General features: G+C 35.6%; 1 protein-coding gene across 14 annotated transcripts in view; it reads left to right on the forward strand.

The window, feature by feature from the left end:
• Positions 1-1,908: 1,908 nt before the first annotated feature.
• SLCO1C1 (solute carrier organic anion transporter family member 1C1) overlaps positions 1,909-24,323 on the forward strand; it is a 64,655-nt gene continuing 42,240 nt past the window's right edge. For 4 of the 14 annotated variants that reach the window (XR_011540007.1, XM_070619257.1, XM_070619259.1 and 1 more), the window contains exons 1-4: positions 2,357-2,541; positions 6,868-7,021; positions 8,147-8,288; positions 20,658-20,790. Coding sequence is in view for 11 of the 14 variants with exons in the window: in XM_070619257.1 (XP_070475358.1) it covers positions 6,893-7,021; positions 8,147-8,288; positions 20,658-20,790 (404 nt within the window). In the remaining 3 variants the exon portion in view is untranslated. The other 10 variants (XR_011540010.1, XM_070619255.1, XM_070619261.1 and 7 more) reach the window with 7 other exon arrangements.

Here is a 24,323-nt window from a genome sequence, read left to right on the forward strand (position 1 = left end):
CCATTTAAAACAATGTGGATGCAGCCACAGAGTAGACAGAAAGTTGGATTTAACCCAACTGTGGTTTGCCAAAGAACAACAAAGTGATAGATGGACAAGAGAATTGAGGCTGTATGGAAGCGAGTGATTAAAATGATTGCATTAAGCTCAACTCAGGTAAGGAGCGATGTGAGAATATGAGGGTTGTGGGTTGAATTGTGTCCCTAAAAAATGATACGTTGAAGTCCTAACCCCCTGTATCAGTGAAGGTGGCCTTATTTGGAAATAGGGTCTTTGCAGATGTAATCAAGTTAAGGTGAGGTCATTAGAGTGGGCCCTAATTAAATATGACTAGTGTCCTTTTAAGAACAGGAGAAGGCAGAAACACAGGGAGAAAATGGTCATATGACGATGGAGGCAGAGATTGAAGTGATGACTCTATAAACCAAGGAATGCCAATAATTGTCAGCAAATACTAGAAGGTACATGAGGCAAGGAAGGATTCTCCCCTGTGGGTTTCAGAGAGAGCATGGCTCTGCCGACACCTTGAATTTGGACTTTTAGTCTCTAGAACTGAGATAGAAAAGTTTTATTGTTTTAAGCCAACCACTTTGTGGTACTTTGTTACTGCAGCTCTAGGAAATTCATTCAGTTATGATTCGTTCAATTATGGTTAATTTCACACTACAATGGCAGAGCAGAGTGGTTGTGACAGAGATTGTATGGCGTTCAAAACCTAAAATATTTACTATCTGACCCTTTACAGAAAAAGTTTTCTGACCCCTGATCTAGAGGATGAAAGTAGGATGCAATACAATGCAAGGCTGGATATGAGAAACTCCAAATATCGTGTAAAATAAGTATTATGTACATTCAAAATAGTACCATTAGCTGTAGACTGAAGAGGTCAGAAAAGGAATCAGGTTAGAGACTGAATTTGAGCAAGTTTGGAAGACTTATTACACTTACTATTATTTATTATTATTATTATTATTACACTTATTACACTTATATACACTTATACACTTATTATTAGACCAAATTACACTCTCAGGGGAGAATTGCATTTCTTGGTGAGGAAAAGTAGGCCCTTTGCACTTTTGGCTGGTAAATTCTGTCTCCCCTTTAGTGCACCAAAGGTCACCTGTTAGGTACGTTGAAAAATGTAAGACCTATTATGATGTTTGCTCACTGTGTCTGATGGCAAAGACTGGTTTGATTGCTAAAATAAAACATTTGGTTTTTAAGAGTCTGGATACATCATTGCTTCATTGCAAGATTTATTATTTTCTTTATTTGCCTTGCATTCTTTTTAATTTTTTTGTAATAGTGTTTATAATAATATTTGAATATTGATTAGTGATCCTGACCATTATGTGAACTGAAATTATATGTGTAATGATAATACCTCTGGTCATTTAGTACTTTGTTATTTGCAATGTGCTTTGGAATACATGATATAATTTAATCTTTAAAACAACCCTGTGAATCTTTTTATTTATATATATATAGAAAATTCTTCTTTACAGAGGAAGAAGTTGAAACTCGATAAAGTTAAGTGACCAGGCCAGAGTTACAGCCATTTAAGAATATAGTGGATTTTTGGATAATTCCAGTAGCAAATTCATTTATTAGTATAAACCACGTACAAGCTAATACTGCTCAAAATCCTCTAAAATGGTACTCTTGGAAAAAGAATTTATTAGAATTGTAGAATTTCTCAGTGTAAGGAGTTCTCTTTCCTTGGAATTTAGATAGAATAAACAACTGAATGCCAAAAATTCAATTTCTTTTTTTCTATTTTCAAGACTCAGAAATTGTGGATGTGAGCAACTGATCATGTCCCTTTGAGAATTAACTCTTTCGGGAGAGAACTCTGCAGAGCCTTGATTCTGAGCTGGTATGTGATCTCTGCAGATTCTAGAATCCAAGTGGGAAAAGAAACCAGGCAGAGATTTAGCTCAAGAGCCATTTTTTTAAAACTGAAGGATCCCAGCGATGTCCTCAAGGAGCGGCTGGCTTAAAAACTTGGAAGGAGAAGGAGGAATCTTTGTTACAAACTTCCGTCCCTCCTCTTGCTTCTGTTCCCTTACTCTCTGCCCCCTACAGCGTTGTGTTTTCTGGGAATCAGCAAGTAAGATCACAAGTGGTCTTTTCTTTTTTCACTCTCTCCCATAAAGAAAGCTTTATCACGTGTGGCCTTAAACTTGCAGCAAATTGCAAAGAAATGGCTCAAAGGCTTCAGCTCTTTCTGTGCCCTGGGAGCTGAGATGCACGTCAGTGGCTTTGCCAGCGTGGCCTGTTCTCTGCAGACTGCCAGAGAAAAGAGGCCAGGAGGAAAGAGGAAAGAAAAGAAATTGCCCAGGGGTGAGACCATGCCCTTCATCTTTTCTTTCCCCTAATCTGCTCTGTCTGTGTCTAGCCAGGCTCTCCCCACCTGGCAGAACTGCTCAGAGCTGCTGTAGAATTCACCTCAGTTTCTTCTTTCAGTCCCTGGAGTGGGGTCCAGCCTCTCGCTGAGCACATTGAGAAGAATTGGTTGTCTTTCATCTCCACCTTCAGGTAAGATTTGGTTCTCTGCTTTCGTATTTCGTGACTATCACATCAGATTCTCACAGGAGTGAAAGGAATAAACCCTGAAGTTCTGTACTACATGTGTCTGATCCATAGCTCTTCTCCATAAAAGTTGCTGGCGCCCTTGTTATGTTGGTGGAAATAGGTGAGGAGACTGGTTGAAGAAGTCAGATAAACTCAGATCTGGGTTCAAATTTTGACTCTGATGCTTATTAGCTGGGTACTTTTTGACAAGTCACTTAATTCTTCTGAGTCATATCATTTTCTATAATATAGGAATTTTAATGCCAACTTTGATGAGTTGTTTTAAGGATTAACAAAAAGTATATAAATCACCTGGCACATAAGTACTACTTGTTAAATCTGAATCTGACATGAACAATTACTTATATTGGGGGATCAGCTTTCTAAACAACACACACTTCTTAGCAAGTACCATGAGATGATTTTCCCTCCTGAAGGGAGGGATCCTGGTGTCCAGAAGACAAGCTACTACAGAGATTTTCCTCCTGGAGATGACTAAGAGAAGAGAGTGATGGAAACGGCTGCCTTTCTGGCTTGCTTTGGAGCCGTCTTTGTACGCTGACAGTTGGATGGAGTCTATGGCACAGGATCAAGGCAGAGAAGTTCAGTGTGTCTGCGTGATCTAACTACAACCTTCTGAGGCCACCTGTGCTCTTTAAAGACTAAGGGATTGATTTTCAAACCCACGTGAACAGAGAATTCAATTTTTTCAAACTTAAATGAAAAACCGCGTGGCTTCTTTTTCTTTGGCCTCTAGAATAAGTTATACTCCAACTCAGGGTGTTGAGTGAAAACTTTGCAATAACTCTTTTCCTGGAGGAATCTGTTCGGGGGGGGGGGGGGGGGACAATAAAGGATTTGCCAAATGCAAATCCTTCTCAATAACTGTGTGTTCTTGCTCTACTTCTGCAGTTGCAAAAGGAGAGAGAGAGAGCATGCGCCTGCATGCCCAAGGATCTCTCCATTCATGTCACTGAGTTTCTTTCCCCTTCTTTTCACAGAGGGATGAAAAGCTGAATGCTTATATCCATAGCCTCTCTGAAACATATTATACTTGTGAGGATATGCAAATTAGCCATCAAGATGAAATCATATTTTCAGTAAAACTACGCAGTGTCAATATTTTAAGCTGGATATTATTTTGCCCTCAACAACATCAACTAGAATGACTATAGTTATCTCATTTTGTTATCGCTCCTGAGTTCTAGTTAGAGTGATTTTTGTGTCAACAACTCCAAAGATGATAAGACAATGTGTTTTGGTATCTCAAGTTTTTAATATTGTTTTCAACATGATTTTTTTCTCTTTACCATCAGCATTCTATCTGTAACCCTTCGAACCTTTTAAAGTGTAAGTGAGAGTATATTTTATTATTAAACAATTTATTTGCATTTTCTGGTCACTGTCTTTAATATTATGACTTACGGGAAATAATATGATATCTGAACCTCTAAAACAGTAGGTCAATTTGGATTATATAGTTTAGTTCTTTTCTTAGAAGAGGATTTCTTTTTAAACTGTAAATTTAATATTATTCATTTTGTATTTTAAAATCTTGTCAGTTTATATATTTCTTGTTTGGTGATATTTTTATATCTTTAATATTTTTTAATGTTTTTTCATATAAGAAACATGTTCATTATAGAAAAATTAGAAAATATAGATATACAAAACATTTTTTAAAAAATCACCTACACTGTCACCAACCAGAAATAGTGTTAACCTGTTCTTAATAAACTTCCTGAAGTTTTGTTTCTATGCATATACATATGTGAATATGTGTGTTTCATTTTATAAAATAGAGTGTTACTACACATACTGATTTGTAGCATGTATTTTTAAAATCAACTCCATAATGAAAATAGTTCTGTATAACTATATTTACTTCTTTACACTAATTTCTAATGGCTTCAAAACACTTGATTGCATGAATGTACCATTATTTGTTGGGCATTTAGTTCATTTAGTTATTTTGATTTTTTTTCATTAGAAGCAATGTGTCTCTCCAGGAGTTGAATTAAATATAGTCAGAAGTTTTGTACTAAAGAAACCTATTTAACATTGTATAAGTAGGTTAGATGTCCAAACCCCTTTGTCATTGCTCTGGCAAAAGACTGTTCTGGAAAAGTAGTTGTAGTGATTCAATGGATGTATGAAGTTGGCTGTTGGTATCAGTTAGATGATAAAGAAGAACCTCTATGTTCTTAGTTTCCCAGAATTTGTCTTTAAAATCAGGAATGGATGTTGAATTTTATCACCTGATGTTTTGCATCTACTGAGATTTTATTATTTTTCATTTTGAATTCTTTCTTTTTCAGCTTTATTGAGGTACGATTGACAAATAAAAATTGGATAGACAATGTGATATTATGATACACGTATACAACATTTTGAATTCTTAATGCGATGACTTCGGTGACTATAGTTCCTGATATTAATTAATTGTTGCACTTTTAAACTACAGCTTAATTATAGAATATTAATTAATTTGGATTTGCTAGTGTTTTATTTAGGATTTTAGCATCTCTAGGTTTAGTCTGAAGTTTTCCTTTTGGTGCTATGTTAATGAGGTTTTGTTATCAAGATAATTCTGGCTTTGTCAAACGTAAGAAGATTATTATCATTTGTTTCCTTTATCTTCTATCTTTCCCCTGTTACACTCCTGTTACATCATCTATCCTTAGTATTTTTGTTTAAGGGGTACTTTTATAGTATTTTTGTTAATGTTTTCCCGGTTATTTTTTTCTTCTGTTTTGTGTCATGCAGGTAATTAGTATTTGCTAGAAAGTTATCCATTTTATCAAGGCTTTAAAGTTATTTCTATATATTGTGCATAATTTTTATGTTTTATGTTCCTAAACATCTATATTTATATCTCACCAGTATTGTAATCTTATGTCTTTGTCTTCTGATCTTGCTTAGCATAATCAGCTCTTTGTTTATTTTAGTCTTTTGATTTAAAAATTGTTTTTGTTTCACTCACTTTCCTTTGTCCATTTTTTAAAAGTTTAAGTTATGCATATTTATGAAATCAAATGATCTAAAAGTCTAATAATAGCTTTTTAAAAACCAGACCCTTGCCCCACCCTTCTTGACTCATTTCCCACTCCCTGGAGGAATCCTCTTCACTTTTAAATTGTTTAGGCCTTTCTTCTGATATTTCACTCCACATTTCAGAATAAATTGTTTATACTACTATTTCTTGATTTTTCAGATATTATCTATGAACTCAAGCTATGTGGGATGAGGTTTAGTAAACACAGAACAAGCATTACTTAAAGTCAAGGTAATATACACATAGGCAGACTAAAGCTAAATTTCTACCGTGGTACATGAAATTTTATTCCTAATGTTATTCCTTTAGTAAGTGTGATGGGAATATGGAAGATCTCTATTAACACACAAATACATGATCTGATAAACATTAGGGTGATCCAGAAGTTATTTTTGAGTTCCTTCACTTAGATTAGTTTATCAGGCAGGCACTGAGCCATATGAATCCTAAAGAAATGGGGTATAGGATATGTAAATATTGATGTGAACAGGGGAAAATAGGTTCAGTTATGTGAACCTATCGAGGGCTTGGTAAAGAGAAGGGAGAGTGGGAAATTAAACATGGGAAGGGAGCCCATCTTTCTTACTTTAATGCAGGCAAAGACTGCTTTTGCTTGAATTAAATCTAAGCCTGAGGCAGAAATCATGCTGCTTCATATTTGTCAAACTAAAATGGTACACAGATTGATCCTCTTCTTTTTTTGCCGTATTTAAGCTTTACTTTGGGTGCTGCAGACCTATAGGAATCATAATACGTGCTATAGGGATCTACAGTGGGCATCGATCTTTTCTATCCATTCTGCTAAGATAGATTTGAAGCCTTTAAAGACTTCATTCTAATGAACCAATATTCAAATGGATGAATTCCTCTTCTTCCTTTCCGGCTTGCTTCTAGTTTAAGCTGGCAAGACCACAAAGTTAGCAAAATTCCGCCTTGTTATTTATTCCAAAGGCAACATTTAAATTTATTCTTTGCCATAATGAGGCTTAAACTGAAGGGATTGAGAAAGAATGCTGGCTACTGAGTCCCAATAGCAGGATTAGTTAATCAAATATCCTGGTCGATTTTAATTGAAAAACTTTGCCAACTTACTGTGGTAAAATAAGGTAGCTTCACGTCAAATTATGTCTACAGAATTGTGATCTACTGTGAAATAAAAAACATTATTTAATAAACTGTGTGGATTTGAATGAAACGTTTTTTTGTTTTTTCACTTTTAAAATCAACTTTGACAGATCAGAGTCAAGGAACATTTTCATAATGGACACTTCATCCAAAGAAAATATCCAGTTATTCTGCAAAAGTTCAATGCAACCTGTTGGGAGGCCTTCCTTTAAAACAGAATACTCCTCCACAAAGGATAAACAACCATGCTGTAGTGAATTAAAGGTAACAAACAATTAAACATTAGAAAAATGTAAATGGTGAACTACAGAGTAACAAAGAATTGGGTGGAGTTGATGCTCTTGGCTCTCCATCCAGATATTTTCTACACAATATAGCTGGAAGCAAGAATTTTCTTTTCTTTTTAAAAAATGATCTTAGATACGCTTTATTAAAAACCACCCTTTGCTAGGCAGTGAAAGCAATCTCTGCCTGACCATGTAGGTTAAATTACTAAGTATTACTTTTCTGACTTATTTGAATGCCCCTCCTAAACAGAAAGGAGAGAGAGAGAGAAGAAACTAATATTTATTAATTCTCTACCATCTACCAGATATTATGCTAAGCACAGTTATAACATTTAATCTCTGAAACATCCAGATTGTTCCCATTTTATAAAAGAAAATTTTGACTTTCCTTCCCATACAGTAAGGGACAGGGCTGCTTTTTAAATGGTTCACCTTGTGACTTCAAGTTCCTGTTCATTCTTTGTACCAAACATTTACCCAACAAATATATATGTTAGCATATAAATGCTAACCTGCCCTGTGGGTACTCCATCACAGTCCCAAGTCTAGCAAAATAGATAAGCCGGATATCAAAAAAATGTTTTTCATCAAATAAGAATTTGAGTATGAATTTAACTTGAACATGAACTTAAATACAAGGAATAGTAGTTCTACTTTTTCAGTCTCTTATATTCTCTACTGGTGCATGCACCATCATTGTGAACAATCAGGAGTGCTAGACTTGTGATAAGATTCTGGTTTATGGTTTTTGGGTTTTTTTCTTACCTACAAATGGCTCCTTCCTCTCTTTGCTTCACTACACAATGAATCTTCTTTTCAAAGATAAGATTCCTTTGAATATCCTTTGGGGGACGGGAAAAGAAAGGGGGAAAAAAAGTAATTCCACATAGATGCTGAATGAATTGCAAGAGAATTCGAATCTTTTAGAAATCTACATGAGCTTGAGGCTGAAGGAAGCCTATCACCATGTTTGAATAAAATTTGCAATAATAACAAGCTTGTTACATTGTTCTTGGTTTGCGTTTTTGTTTATTTGTTTAGTAAGTTTCCAGTTGCGTGTCAAGCTGGAATCAAACCAAAGGTGACCTGTCATATTTTCCAGGTGTTCTTGGGTGCCTTGTCTTTCGTTTACTTTGCCAAAGCACTGGCAGAAGGCTATCTGAAGAGCACCATCACTCAGATAGAGAGAAGGTTTGATATCCCTTCTTCGCTCGTGGGAGTTATTGATGGTAGTTTTGAAATTGGTAGGTATTGCAGATCCCTGACTTCATTTTTAAGTACAAGTTCTTCTAGGCATGACTAAATGACATCCTCACTGCATTCTTCTGTCTGTTAGGATCAGATCTATCCATAAAATTTTGTTTGGACAGAATTTCCCATGACTTTATGGTACAATAAAGGCAATTTGTTCACTCTGAGCAACCAATACATTTCCTGCCCCGGGTGTTCTCTGTTATATGACTCACCCAACTTAGAATTTCCAATCAGAGTGAGAGACTTTCCTGGAAGAAAGGGTGAGATGCTATTTTGAGTTTAAAGTATGTGGGAAGTATTTTTGCAAAGGAGTCATATATCCTGGAAGCCCTGTGTTTCAAAATTTGGAAGAATCCAAATGGACTCTACAAAAATTTATTGCAATCATTTAAGAAGAAGTAAAACCATAAAAGGTGTTTCTGCCCAGTGGTCTGGAAAGAAGAGAAAGGGATTTTATTCACAAGAACACTAGAGCCAGGCAGATAATAAAAATTCTACCCTCAGGTGTCTTTGCTTAGCAATTGACTATAGACTCCCTTTTAGAACTTGAAAAGATCAAGTGATTTTAGTCACTGTTTGGGAGTACTTTAAAGCTGCCAGTTAGTCAGCTTCCTGAACTGATAACCTAAGAAGCTTTAATTCTTTGTTGAAGTAAACAAAATAGTTGCTTCTGTGATCCTTCCTGCCTAATGAGACTCAAATATACGCTATAGCAAAATCTCTGATGGCTCCAGTTCCAGCTTCATTGATAAACCTTCAGAACAGTGAAGGAATATTTTTCAACTCTTCAACAATTACTTTCTTGGTTCATACTGTATGTCTCAGTTCTTGCTCTGAATGTCACACAGGAATTAAAAGAATAAAATGGTAACGTTTTGCCTTCAGGCCTTTGCTTCCCAAATCCATCTTTCATCATCCTACCGGAAGAAGATTTCTAAGTTCAGTGCTGATCAAGCATTAATGTTCATACAAGTGACTAGAACAATCTTGTTAAAATGCAGGTGCTAATTCTATAGGAAGGGGGAATAAAATTCTGCATATCCAATAAGCTCCAAAATGATGCTGATGCTGTTAGTCAATGGACCACACTTTGTGTAGCAAAGATGTTCTGAAACATCTGATCATGTCGCTGTGTGCGTAAACTCCTTACGTAGGCTTGGGTAGTTGATTTATTCCTTGATGTCTGCCCTACCTACAACCCCAAGCTGAATGAAGGGCCATGGAGAGTCAGGGTAAGGATGACACAGTGCATCATGAGAACAAACAAGTATGAAAAGGCAGCTGTTGCAGATCAAAAGAATAAATCAGACTCACAGAAGAAGAACTGAGCAGATGGAAAATTAAATGTCAAGGGATACTTTATTACTCACTATGGATTATAGTATAAAAACATTTTAGAACTAAGAAACTTCGAATCTGGTTTACACTTTTTCTTGGATTTTCAGGTCCCAGTGCAACTCAGTAGAATCTATATTTGATAAAGTATACTGTTTCTTAGGACACAACAAAGGACCCTGAGTCCAAATTCATATTAATTCAAATTCAGATCATTCTAAGGATAGAAATTACTTATTGGATTAGATGCAATAATATGGCTTAAATTTCCCTTACTTCCTTTCAAAACTTTATCCCAAACATCACGTTTGTTCTAGTTATTTGAAATTCATAGTTTTCCGGAAAAGTGGGTTTCCTGACCATAATCTTAATTTACTCCTCTTGCCTTTCTCCACATTCCTTCCTTCGAGAATTCCAGACCCATTTCCACTGTCCATTTCTAGCTCTCAATTCTTCTTCTTTGCAGAACAATTTCATTTATCCTTTGACATCAATTGGCATTATCATCTAACATATGCTAGGCACTCAGTTTCTTCCCAAGTATTTTTTCGTAACAAAGGCTTTTTCTCCAAGAACCACAGAGAGTTGCCAAAAAAATAAAATGTTTTGTCTATCATGACCTCCTAGTATGCCAGATATTAACTCTCTTTGTTTCAAATGTTTTTCCATGTATTTTCTTCTAAATATTTTTAAATTTTGCTTTTTACATTTTAGGACGTAATCAACTCGAGATAGATTTTTTTTAATACACTTTGTTTTTCAGATCAGTTTTAGGTTCACAGAAAAATTGAGCAAAAGCATAGAGATTTTCTGTATACCCCCTACCCCCATACACACATAGCCTCCCTCATTATCAACATCCTCCACCAGAGTGGTACATTTGTTACAACTGATGAACACACAATGACACGTCATTATCATCCAGAATGCATAGTTTACATGAGCTTTACTCTTGTTCTATGGGACTGAACAAATGTGTAATGACATGTATCCACTATTACTATATCATACAGAGGACTTTCACCTCCCTAAAAATCTCAGTGCTATGCCTATTCATCCATCCCTCCCCCTACACTCTCTGTCAACCACTGATCATTTTTTTGTCTCCATAGTCTTACCTTTTTCCAGAATGTGATATAGTTGTAATCATACGGTATGTAGCCTTTTCAGATTGTCTTCTTTCACTTAGTAATATACATTTAAGTTTCCTCCATGCCTTTTCATGGCTGGGTAGCTCATTTTCTGGATGGATTACAGTTTATTTATCCACTCATCTACTGAAGGGCATCTTGATTGCTTCCAAGTTTTGGCAATTATGAGTAAAGTTGCTATAAATATCCCATGTGTGGGGTTTTGCGTGGACATTAGTTTTCAACTCCTTTGGGTAAATACCAAGGAGAGTGATTGCTAGGTTGTATGGGAAAAATATGTTTAGTTTTAAAGGAAACCACCAAACTCTCTTCCAAGATGGCTGTACCGTTTTGCATTTCTGCCAGCAATGAATGAGAGTTCCTGTTGCTCTACAACCACACCGACATTTAGTATGCTGAATTTTGGCCAATCAGTGTGTTGTGGTATCTCATTGTCACTTTAATTTGCATTTCCCTGAGGAGATATGATGTTGAACATCTTTCATATGCTTATTTGCCATCTGTATATCTTCTTTGGTGACCTGACTATTAAGGTATTTGGCCCATTTTGGGGGGGAGGGTGAGGAGGAAGATTTGCCCTGAGCTAACATCCATTGCCCATCCTCCTCTCTTTTTGCTTGAGGAAGATTAGCTCTGAGGTTAACATCTGGCTAATCTTCCTCTACTTTGTATGTGGGATGCTTCCAGAGCAAGGCTGATGAGTGGAGTTGGTCCGCACCTGGGATCTGAACCCCAGGCCACCGAAGGGGAGCGTGTGGAACTTTAACCACTTGGCCACGGGGCAGGCCTCTTGGCCCATTTTTTAATAGGTTGTTTATGTTCTTATTGGTGAGTTTTAAAAGTTCTTTTATATCTTGGAACAGTCCTTTACCTGATATGACTTTTGTAAATATTTTCTCTCAGTCTGTGGCTTGCCTTTTCATTTTCTTGACATTGTCTTTCACAGAACAGAAGTTTTTAGTTTTAATGAAGTCCAGCTTATCAATTATTTCTTTCATAGGTTGTGCTTTCGGTGTTACATCTAAAAAGTTTCACCAAACCCAAGGTTGGGTGGATTTTCTCCTATGTTGTCTTATAGTAGCTTTGTAGTTGTGTGTTTTACATTTAGGTCTGTGATCTGTTTTGAGTTTATTTTTGTGAAGAGACCTTTTTTTGCATGTGGAAGTCTAGTTGTTCTAGCACCATTTGTTGAAAAGACTATCCTTGCTCAATTGTATTGCCTTTGCTCCTTTATCAAAGATCATTTGATCATACTAATGTAGGACTGTTTCTGGGCTCTCTCTTCTGTTTCATTGATTTGTCTATTCTTTCACCAATATTACAGTCTTGATTACTGTGGCTTTATAGTGTGTCTTGAAGTTTGTTAGTGTCAGTCCTCCAACTTTGTTCTTCTTCAGTGTTGTGTTAGCCATCCTGGGTCTTTTGCCTCTCCATATTCGCTTTAGAATCAGTTTGTCAAAATCCACAAAATAACTTGCTGGGATTTTGACTGGGGTTGCATGGAATGTATAGACCAAGTTGGGAAGAACTGACATCTTGACAATATTGAGTCTGTCTATCCATTGACATTGAATATCTCTCCATTTATTTAGTTCTTTTGTAATTTCTTTCACTGGAGTTTGTAGTTTTCCTCATATAGATCTTATAGATATTTTGTTTGATTTATACCTAAGTATTTCATTTTAGGAGGTGCTAGTGTAAATGTGTTTTTAATTTCCACTTGTTCTTTATGGGTATATAGGAAAGTAATTGACTTTCGTGTATTAACCTTGTGTCTTACAATCCTGCTATAGTCACTCATTAGTTCCAGGAGTTCTTTTCTTGATTCTTTCAGATTTTATAAATAGACAATCATGTCTTATAGGAACAAATACAGTTTTATTTCTTCTTTCCCAGTCTGTATACCTTTACTTCCTTTTCTTGTCCTATTGCATTAAGTGGGACTCCCAGTACAATGTTGAAAGGCAATGGTAAAAGGGCATATCCTTGCTTTGTACCTGATCTTAATGAGAAAGCTTTGACTTTCTCATCATTACATATGATGTTAGCTCTATGTTTTTTGTAGATATTTATCAAGTTGAGAAAGTTTCTGTCTATTTCTGGTTCACTGAGTTTGTTATGAATGGGTGTTGGATTTTGTCAAATGCTTTTTCTGCATCTATTGATATGAGCATGTGATTTTTCTTCTTTAGCCTGTCGATGTGATGGATTACATTAATTGATTTTCTAACGTGGAACTAGCCCTGCATACCTAGGATAAATCCCATTTGGTCATGGTATATAATTCTTTCTATATATTGTTGGATTTGATTTACTAATATTTTGTTGAGGATTTTTGCATCTCTATTCATGAGATGTAGTGGTGTGTAGTTTTCTTTTCTTATAATGTGTTTGTTTTTGGTATTAGGGTAATGCTGGCCCCAAAGAAAGTGTTAGGAAGTAATCTCTCTGCTTCCATCTTCTAAAAGACACTGTAGAAAATGGATATAATTTTCTTGGTTAACTGTTTGGTAGAATTCACCAGTGCATCCATCTGGGCCTTATGTTTTCTGTTTTGGAAGGTTATTAATTATTGTTTAATTTCTTTAATAGATATAGGCTTATTCATATTACCTGTTTCTTCTTATGTGAGTTTCGGTAGATTGTGTCTTTCAAGGAATTGGTCCATTTCATGTAGGTTATCATATTTATGGCCATAGAGTGGTTCATAGTATTCCTTTATAATCTTTTTAATGTCCATGGGATTTGTAGTGATGTCACCTCTGTCATTTCTGATATTAGTAATTTGTGTCCTCTCTCTTTTTTTCTTACTTAGCCTTGCTAGAGGCTTATTGATTTTATTGATCCTATCAAAGAATCAACTTTTGGATTTATTGATATTCTCTGCTGATTTCCTGTTTTCAGTTTCATTTATTTCTGCTCTAATTTTTATTGTTTCTTTTCTTTTTCTTATTTTGGATTTAATTTGCTCTTCTTTTTCTAGTTTCCTAGAATGGAAACTTAGATTACTGATTTGAGGTCTTTTTTCCTTTCTAATATATGCATTCAATGCTGTAAATTTCCCTCTAAGCACTGCTTTTGGTGCAACCCACAAATTTTGACAAATTGCTGTTGTTTTATTTCATTTAATTGAAATTTTCAAAAATTTCTATTGAGATTTCTTCTTTGACTCATATTTTACTTGAAGTATACTGTTTAATCTCCACATAGTTTAGAATTTTATAGCTGTCTTTCTGTTATTGCTTACTAAATTAATTCCAGTGTGGTCTGAGAGCAGACGTTGTATGATTTATGTTCTTTTAAATTTTTTAAGGTGTGTTTTGTGGTCTGGATTGTGGTCTATCTTGGTGAATGTTCCATGTGAGCTTAAGAAAAACGTATATTCTGCTATTGTTGGATAAAGTAGTCTGTAGATGTCTATTATAATGAGTTGACTGGTAGTGTTGTTGACTTCAACCACATCTTTACTGATTTTCTGCCCGCTGGATCTGTCCATTTCCAATAGAGGGGTGTTTAAGTCTACAAATGTAGTAGTGGATTCATCTATTTCTCCTCACAGTTCTATCAGTTTTTGCCTCACATATTTTGATGCTCTGTTATTAAGCACATGCATGCTAAGGATTATTATGTCTTCATGCATTATTAACCTCTTTGTCATTATTAATGGTCCTCTTTATCCCTGATAACTTTCCTTGGTCTGAAGTCTGCTCCGTGTGAAATTAATACAGCTATTCCTGTTTCTTTTGATTACTGTTAGAATGTTATACCTTTCTTAATCCATTTAATTTTAATCTATATGTTTATAATTAAAGTGAATTTCTCGTAGATAAAATATAGTTAGATCTTGTTTCTTGATCCACTATGAGAATCCCTGTCTTTTAATTGGTGCATATAGGCCATTGATGCTCAAAGTGGTTATTGATATAGTTGGATTAATATCTACCATATTTGTTAATGTTTTCTATTTGTTGCCCTTGTTCTTTGTTCATATATTTGTCCTCCACTATTTTTCTACCTTTTGTGATTTTAATTGAGCATTTTTATTATTCCATTTTTCTCTCCTTTATTAGCACATCAGTTATACTTAATTTTTTGCTTTTTTAGTGATTGCCCTAGAGTTTGCAATATACATTTACAATTAATCCAAGTCCACTTTTAAATAACTCTATACCACTTCATAGGTAGTGTGAGTACCTTAGAATAACAAAATAATTCTAATTTCTCCCTCCCATCTCATGTATCATTGCTATTATTCATTCCACTTACATGTAAGCATACATACATACATAAGAATGCTTTATTGAGTACATTGTTGGTCTTATTATTTTGAACAATCTGTTATCTCTTAGCTCAATTAAGAATAAGAAAAATAAAAGTTTTTAATTTACCTTCACTTTTTCCTTATTTGATGCTCTTCCTCTCTTTATGTAGATCCAAGTTTCTGATCTTTATCATTTTCCTTCTCTCTAAAGAACTTCTTTCAACATTCATGGTAAGGCAGGTCTACTGGCAACAAATTCCCTCCATATTCGTTTGTCTGAGAAACTATTTCTCCTTCACTTTTTTTTAAGGTAAGCTTTTTGGCAAGCAAAATTGGCGGTGAGCTAACATCTGTTGCAATCTTCCTCTTTATTTTTTTCTCCCTAGACCCTCAGTACATAGTTGTATATCTTAGTTATAAGTCTTCTAGTTCTTCTGTGTGGGATGCCACCACAGCATGGCTTGATGAGCAGTGTGTAGGTCTGCACCCGGAATAAAAACTGATGAACCCTGTGTTGCCAAAGCAGAGTGTGCAAACTTAACCACTGTGCCACCAGGCTGGCCCTTTTCCTTCACTTTTGAAAGATAACTCACAGGGTACAGAATTTTAGGTTGGTAGGTTTTTCTTATCTCAACACTTTAAATATTTCACTCCATTCTCTTCTTGATTTCATGGTTTCTGGGGAGAAATTGGATTTAATTCTTATTTTGCTCCTTTAGAGGTAAGGTGAGTTTTTTCCTCTGGCTTCTTTGAGGAATTTTTTTTTATCTTTGATTCTCTGTTTGAAAATAGCATGTCTAGTTACAGTGGAGCTTTTTTTTGGCGTTTATTGGCATCATCGTTCTCTTAACTTCCTGGATCTGTGGTTTGGTATCTAATGTTAATTTAAGCAAAATTCTCAGACATTGTTGTTTCAAATATTTCTTCCATTCTTTTCTCTCTTTCTTCTCCTTCTGGAATTCCCATTACCCATATGTATACATTTTGGAGTCTCATAGTCCTTGGATATTCTGTTCTGTCTTTTTCAGTCTTTTTTGTCCTTGCTTTTCAGTTTTGGAGGTTTCTATTGATATATCCTCAAGCTCAGCGATTCTTTCCTCAGCTGTGTCCAGTCTACTAAGAAGTCCATCAAAAGCATTCTTTATTTCTGTTACAGCGTTTTTGATTTCTAGCATTTCTTTTTGCTTCTTTCTTAGAATTTCCATCTCTCTAATCATATTACTATCTGTTCTTGCATGCTGTCTACTTTATCCATTAGAGCTCTTAGCATCTTAATCGTAGGTTTTTAAGTTTCCAGTCTGATAACTACAACATCCCTGCCATGTCTTGTTCTGCTACTTGCTCTGCCTCTTCAAAAAAATTTGTTTTTTTGCCTTTTAGCACATCTTATGATTTTTTCTTGACAGATGGAAATGATATACTGGGTAAAGGGAACTACTGACTTTTGTGATGTGGTGGTGAGGTGCGGGGCAACGGAAGCATTTCTATAGTCTTATGAGTAGGTCTCCATCTGTTAATAAGCCTGTACCTCTGGACTGTGAAGTACACACATGCTTCTCAGTCTCCCTCCCCCATCTTCAGTGGGACTGGATGGCTAGAGCCAACTTGAGTTGGGTATTTTCCTTCCAGCAGGTCAGTTAGTTTCTGTTAACGCCCTCAGCAACTTAGACTCTGGTTAGCTAGTTTACCCTGAGGACAGGCCTTGGTAAGAAGAATGGAGTGCTCTGGCATACTTCAAAATGATACCTTTTCTCCTCCCTATGCAGGAAGGATGAAGGATTTTTTTTTTCAGTATTCACTGTGAGAACCTGGTCAAGATTCTGGAGTAAAATTTGCAAAAGTGTGGGGGCTCTCAACCACTGGGTCCCTCTGGAGTTTTTGTCTCTCAGATTTGTTCATGCTGAGCCTCTAGCAATTTGTCAGTTATTGTTCAGGTTTTCCTACCTCAGCACTCGTTCCCAAAGAGATTTGTTCTCATGGGTGTCTGCCCCAGCTAGCCACAATTCTCTGCATTTGCCTGTTGGTCTCTTCAATTTGAGGGGTAGATGTTTGCACTATGATCCTACATCTCTGATGGATCTAAGAAGAGTTGATTTTTCAGTTTATTCAGCTTTTTACTTAGTGTTAAGATGGAGTGGCAACTTCCAGCTTCTTACATGCTGGACCAGAAAAGGACCATCCTTGAAACAGATTTTTTTATATGGCACGAAGTAGGATCTTTTTATACTATTATAAACAATTTTCCAGTTACCACTAATTGAATATATACTTAGGTAAATTATTTGTAATATCTTCTGTATCATATATTAACTTACCATTTAAGTATAAATCTGTTCCATGAGTCTGTTTATCCCTGACTTAATACAGGACAGTTTTCTTGATTATAGTTTTATAATTAACTCTGCTATCAGGTAGGAAATCTTCAACTTTGTTCTTCTAATTGTTCTTGGCTATACTTGGATTAGTTTCCTGAAACATTCTATTTGAGTTTGATTGAAATTGCATAGAATCTATGGATCAAATCAGATAACTGATATTTTACGATATTGAGTCTTCACATCTATGAACATGGTATATCTCTCCATTTAGTCAGGCCTTTTTTATAGCTGTCAATATTTTATTTGTAAGTTTCTCTATAAATGTATTGCTTATCTTTTATTAGATTTATTCCTACATATTTAAAGCTTTTGTTGCTATTGTGGAAACAATTTTTGTTACATTTCCTATTTGGTAATTCCTGGAATATTGGAGCAATGTTGATTTCTAAATGTTACCTGTATGCAGCAACCTTATTGATCTTTTGTTAGTTTAAATTGATTGTCTGTAGATGCTGTAGAGTTTTCTGAATAGAAAATTATATTATCTGAAACATAAGACAAGTTTATATCATTCTTTCCAATTCTTAGCTCTGATTATTTCTTGTTTTGCCTTATTGCATTGGCATCAGTATTATGTGAATAGAAGTAGTAACAATGTGCATCCTTCGCTCATATCTGAACTTAAAGAAAATACTTTTAAAATTCCACCATTAAACAACATGTTTGCTGTGTGGTCTTTTTTGTTTTGTTTTGTTTTTGCTTGGAAGATTTGCCCTGTGCTAATTTCTATTGCCAATCTTCCTCTTTTTGCTTGAGGAAGATTTGAATTGAGCTAACATCTGTACTAATCTTCCTTTGTTTTGTGTGTGGGTAATCACCACAGCATGGTCACTGATAAGTGGTGTGGGTCTGCACCTGGGAACTGAACCCAGGCTGCCAAAGGGGAGTGCACCAAACTTAATCGCTAGGCCACAAGGTCGGCCCCCTGCTGTGTGGTTTTGATATACCTTAAAAGTTAATTTGCTCAGCTTTTTAATATTATAAATGAGTGGTTAATTATATATTGAATGCTTTTGCTACACCTGTTAAGATAACTATGGAATTTTTTCTTATGTTGTTTAATATGGTGATTTAATTAATAGATTTTTTCTTATTTGGTGGTACTTTTGCACTCCTTGAATAAACTATACTTTGTCTTTTCTTTCACTGTCCTTGTCTAGTTTTGGTGTCAAGTGTATATTAGTCTTATAAGATGAGTTGTGTAGCTCTCTTTTCTGTTATATGAAAAACTGTGTGTGTGTGTGTGTGTGTGTGTGTTTGTGTGTGTGTTTATACAGAGAGGGAGAGAGAGAGAAAGAATCTGTTACTTGAAAGTCTGGTAAAACATATTTTTAAAACTCTCTGGATCTGTTGTCTTTTCAGAGGCTAGTGATGGTAGATGTGAAAGAATTTTGATATCCAATGAAATTTTTAAAGATTATTCATCACCATTTATTTCCAAAGTGTATCTTCTGAGAACTCAGGAAGGATACTAAGTAAAGGAAGCAGAAACTCTGATAGATATCACAGATGCTGAAATGGTATCATGTAGTATTTGGCATACTCACTAACGTAACACAGAAACAGCCTGTAAACATTGAGTCCTTTATTGTGAGGTGTTGGTGGTGAGGGAGTTGGAGAAGGTAGGTGGTGGTAGGAAGGACACGTTACCCATAAACTGAAAGTCAGCTTTTACTTTGTTTTGGTTTGTTTACTGTGACACATTAACAAAAGTATAGACATAGTTAATATAACGTGATACAAAGTTTCTTCTACTAAATACTTAAATGTCAAATGAGAAATCTCATACTCAGTTTTTTCGATGTGAAAATTAAAAAGAGGTTGATTCTTCCTGGAGCTATAAAGTCTGGAGCCACAGTGCAAGCTACTTTTCTCACTATCATTATTGCCCTCAAGGCTATAAAAATTGCTGCTCTTTTTGCAGTTGACTAAAGCTGGCAATGTGAATAGACAGTGGTAAATTAACTGATTGCTTACAGATGTAAGGAAACACACTCTTGCTAGAAAATTGAAAACATGGAGGAGAACTTCAAAACAAGGCCACCCATCAGCCATCACAGTTGATTGCTGTGCAATTGCTAAGTTCTCCCTCTGTCCAGCACTGCAGTTCTTAAAAACTAAATATTCCAAATGAAAATAGCTACAACTTTAAAGCACTTTGAAATCTAAGACCCTAAACAGTGTTTATCAAAGCATGTTCTGGGAGCCATCTCCATCAACACATTTGAGCTAGTATGAAAAATGCAGATTTCTTGGCTGGTCCCCAGACCCATGGAATCAGAAACTATTAGGAGATGCCAAGATTCTGCATTTTTAATGTTTCTCTTTCCCTCACTACCCTTTTCCAGTAATTTGTGTGCACAGCAAAGCATGAGAACATCTTCCCCAAAGCATGTTTAATCAGTTATCACCATCATCAACTAAAAGAAACTTGTGGCATGCTCTCTAAAGATATTTTAGAAAGGCGTAATTCCCACCTTCAAATAAAACCTCATTCTTTGCATTTTAATAAAGAGTTAGGTGGGGGTATTTTAAGGAGATTTTGTATTTCGTAAAATTTATAAGTATACATTGAAGTTACATAACTGATGTATTCCTGAAGTTGTTTATGTGGGGTCATTTTTATTGTTGAGTCTTATCTTTTTGTAAAAAGTATGAAAACAAATTGCAAAGTATCATTTGCATAAATATGAGTTTCATAATTGGATTTCATTTAAAGAGAGGTACACGTGTTTGCTTTACTTTCTATAGGGAATATCAGCTAAAGCAAGACTATGTAGTGGATGTTTCAAGAGCAAATGGGAAACTACTAGAAGTTTTAACAGAAAACTTTAATAAGTGAAGAAATAGTAGTAAAGTTTATTTCAAAATCACCAAAAAAATTTAAGAGAGCAACTGAAGGAAACCTTCCACAATCTGATTTACTGATAAAACACTTCAAAAGGACAACTATTTAGTGCGGGTAAAAATGAGGTAGAAGAGTTGGTAATTAAAATATCTTGACAAAGGGATGAGATGATTGAAGTAATGAGTGTGAAGACAATGTCAACAGTCATCTCAGATCAAAGGAAAGAAAGACAAATGATGGGAAAGATGGTGGGGAGAGGGTTTAGTCAAAACAAAACATGGCCAGATCTGCTATAGACATTCATTCATTTAGTTGTATTTGTTTAGTTATGCTGATGAATTTTTCTAAGTTCTCTAACATATGAACATGTCATCTTTTCCCCAAAGGGAATCTTTTAGTGATAACATTTGTTAGCTACTTTGGAGCCAAACTTCACAGGCCAAAAATAATTGGAGCAGGGTGCCTAATCATGGGCGTTGGGACGCTGCTCATTGCAATGCCTCAGTTCTTCATGCAACAGTAAGTCTAAAGCAATCATCTTTTCTTGCTTTAACCAACAACTGCATTTCTCCTTTTTTATAATTATAGTTAATTATTTAAATAAAAAAATAACTCATGGCTTAAACCATGATACTTCAAATCTTATTTTTATTACATCCTCCTTGGGCAAAATTTCAGAACACTTACAATTTTACTTATAATTTAATAATCTGTAAAAAAATTATCGATACACTGCTATGTATTGATGTCAACAACATTCAAAGGAAATTTTTGCTAATATATTTTTATTCAATGCTTTTATTTAGCTGTGGAGGCAAAATATATAAGCAAAAGGAAATTAATATATTATGTGGTAAATGCCAAATGGATATCAAATGAGTAATGAATGAGCGCTACAGACAGTATGCTGTATCATGGTGCAGTTGACTGGCAGATCATTGACTTGGGGATATATTATCAACTCAAATAACTATTCAAGGTTCAAATACTATCTCCTGGAACTTTCTCATTAGAAGTGATGTATCTGTATCCCTTAACCGTGAAGTCTATTTTTGGTACTTTTGTTAGTACTTGCATACAACTTTAGTAGTTCCAAAGGTTTTTATTTTTATTATACCATTTTATCCTTACAACAACCTGTAGGGGTAGGAGAACATGGTTTATCTTTTTTATTTTAGAGCTAAGGACCATGAATTAGAGAGTCTGATGATTTTCTCAAGGTTAGATGTCTTGTAATTGCAGAACTAGGATCCTAAAACAGGTATTCTGACTTCTTCATGCATATCCATGTTGCCTCCCTTCTCTGTGGTTACTTATACTGACTGAGATACGTCACTACCAAGAGGTTCTGAAGCAAGAGAATATTTTAGAAAATTATATCTCAAGCAGTGCTTTGATTATTGTCCAGTCTAGATCATTGTATTGTGACATTTTAGAGCTGGAGAGACTTAGAAATGATCTGGTGCCCTTTTCCTTGGATTCCCAGGTCACTTATATAAATATGGCCAGATTTTGACCTCTGTGGCCAATCTGTAAAGGTAATATGCAAAATCCTGTGTGTAGGATCTTGCCTACCCATTTGGATGGTTTCCCTGGCCCCTTCATTTTTACTTGGAGAGGGGTCTGTCGCTTTGGGACTTCTGCTTGCTCTTTGGACACCTATCTTGCCCTCTTTTCAGAGGGCAGGCATTTCTTTGGATCACTGAAGTTCTACCAAGGTGTTATACGGGGCCACCGGGGAAGGAGGAAGCAAAAGAGAAAGCTGAGGAAATGGGTCTCCATCCACCTAACCCCTGCTTGATCTATAGCTGTGCCACTGTTCTCTGTTCTAGTCGTTGAGCCTCCGCGCAACAGTTTGCTCAAAGGGAAAAAAAGAGTTCCACTACTAAAAAAAATTAAAAATTTGAAAGTAGTTGCAGAGGATAGATAAATCCTTGATCCTTGCCTTAACTCATTCTACAGTGGATGACTTGAAGTTTTTGTATTCACATTAACATTTTTGTTGCTTCAAGCTAATGACAAATATAAAATACTAGTGCAAGAAAATCAGAGGGAGAACTCTATCTAGGAGAAGACCAGATAGGCAGCCAGGCTGGTGCTGACAAAGGAGGCCGAAGGGACAAAGACAGATTTTTATCTACCATCTTCTATATGGTGAAAGATATATTTGTTCATTCATTGTTTCATGACTGCCATTTGCCTGGTCCTGTGCCAGGTAAAAAGACTACTTCAGTGAGAAAAAAGTCAAAATGAAATAGAACAAAAATACACACACATGCAATTCTTTCGCTCATGAAGTTTGCTGTCTACTGAGGATTATTACAATAACTTCTTTTCAACCTTTCACAGCATTAGTCACTAATTGAATACTTGTCCAAAATGTAATTCTTGATCTGTGAAAGACTGCTATACCCTGTCCACCTAGCAGAAATACCCTTGGTGTCTAACAAAACATAATATTAATCATGGATATCAATTATTTAGGGCCTCCCCCAACAGGCTGTGTTTAGCTTTATGTGTGTTTGCTCATCTGACTCATGAATTCAACAAATACATGTTAATCATTGTTTTAGGTAATGGGGTAGAGTAATGACCAAAATCTCTGCTCTCATGGATCTTATAAGGAGGACACAAACGATATACAAATAAGTAAATAATGACATAGTATGCCAGATGATGTTACATGCTATAGAGAAAAATAACCCAAGAAAGACACGTAAGGAGTGGGGGCGAGGTGCAGTTTAAAGTAGGGTTGTCAGACTTGCCCCACTGAGATGGTGACATTTGGGAAAGTCTAAGAGAGTTGAAGGGGAGATCCGTGCAAACATCTGGGGAAGAAAATACTAGACTAAATGAACACAATGCAGGGTTCCTGCGGCAGGAAGGAGTCCGGCATGTGGGTGAACTGCAGGGAGGCCTGTGTGGCTGAGGTGGCATAAGCAAGGAGAAACATAAAGGGGAAGAGGAGAAGATGTCAAGTTGATTCTCAAACTTTGCTGGACATTTGAATCATCTGAGGCTCTTGGTAAGATGTAGATTCTGATTCAGTAGCTCCAGGGTGGGGGTTGAGATTCAGCTGATGCTGCTGGTCTGCAGGCCCCACCTGGAGTAGCAAGCTTGCAAAAATTGCAAGGACTTTAGCTTCTCCCTGGAATGAGATGGAAAGCCAGTGAGAGTTTTGAGCAGAATGGCACGATCTGGCACATATTTTTAAAGGGTCACACTGACTACTTCTTAGAAGAATAACTCTGGTGGGGCAAACTGAAGGCAGGGAGAATATTTAAGATGCTACTGTAGAATTTCCTGCATCAGAATCATGCTTGTGTCGGTCAGGGTTTGAATCCAGGTCACAATTAAAATCCCTGATTAAAAGCATCTATACTACTGGTCCCCTGTTCAATCACTTCTTTGTCTCCTTATCCAACAGAACCTAAATAGCCACAGACCACGTCTATAGCTCCCATTTTACAACCAAGAAAATTGAAATTTGAAGAGATTAATTGATTTTTCTAGAGTGTCATATATAGTAATTAGCAACAAAGGTGACACAAAAAAATTCCACTCATTCAAAATCTAAATAATTATTATGCTTGCAACAATTGCCTTTTGATAGACTGAATTAAAAATGCTCAAATAATTAAAAATTTTCAAAATACTACATAATTGCTATTGACATTCATTTTAAGAGCCTTGAGGCATTATAGTAGTCCCTGGTATCATTATTAAAGAAAGGAAATTATATTTACCATTATTTCAAGGCTAAATGTTCTTCTGTGTAGCTAAGAATTGAAAAACAATTATCCTCATTGGTTGATTCTTAACCTATTTTGGTCAGTAAACCATTTGATAAAGTGACAAAAGCTATGACCCTCTTCCCTTAAATATTCACATACATACAAAAATGTTCTTACATTTTCAGTGCAGTTCATGGTCCCATGGGGGTGTAGATTATGCAAAACTGATATAAGGTAACCCATTTATTAACTTGAACATTTTAATAACTTAATACATCTTTTCTTTACCATGCTGAATAGGTCTTTACTATGACTATT

This window comes from Equus przewalskii, chromosome 5, assembly GCF_037783145.1.
Source record: "Equus przewalskii isolate Varuska chromosome 5, EquPr2, whole genome shotgun sequence".
NCBI lineage: Eukaryota > Metazoa > Chordata > Mammalia > Perissodactyla > Equidae > Equus > Equus przewalskii.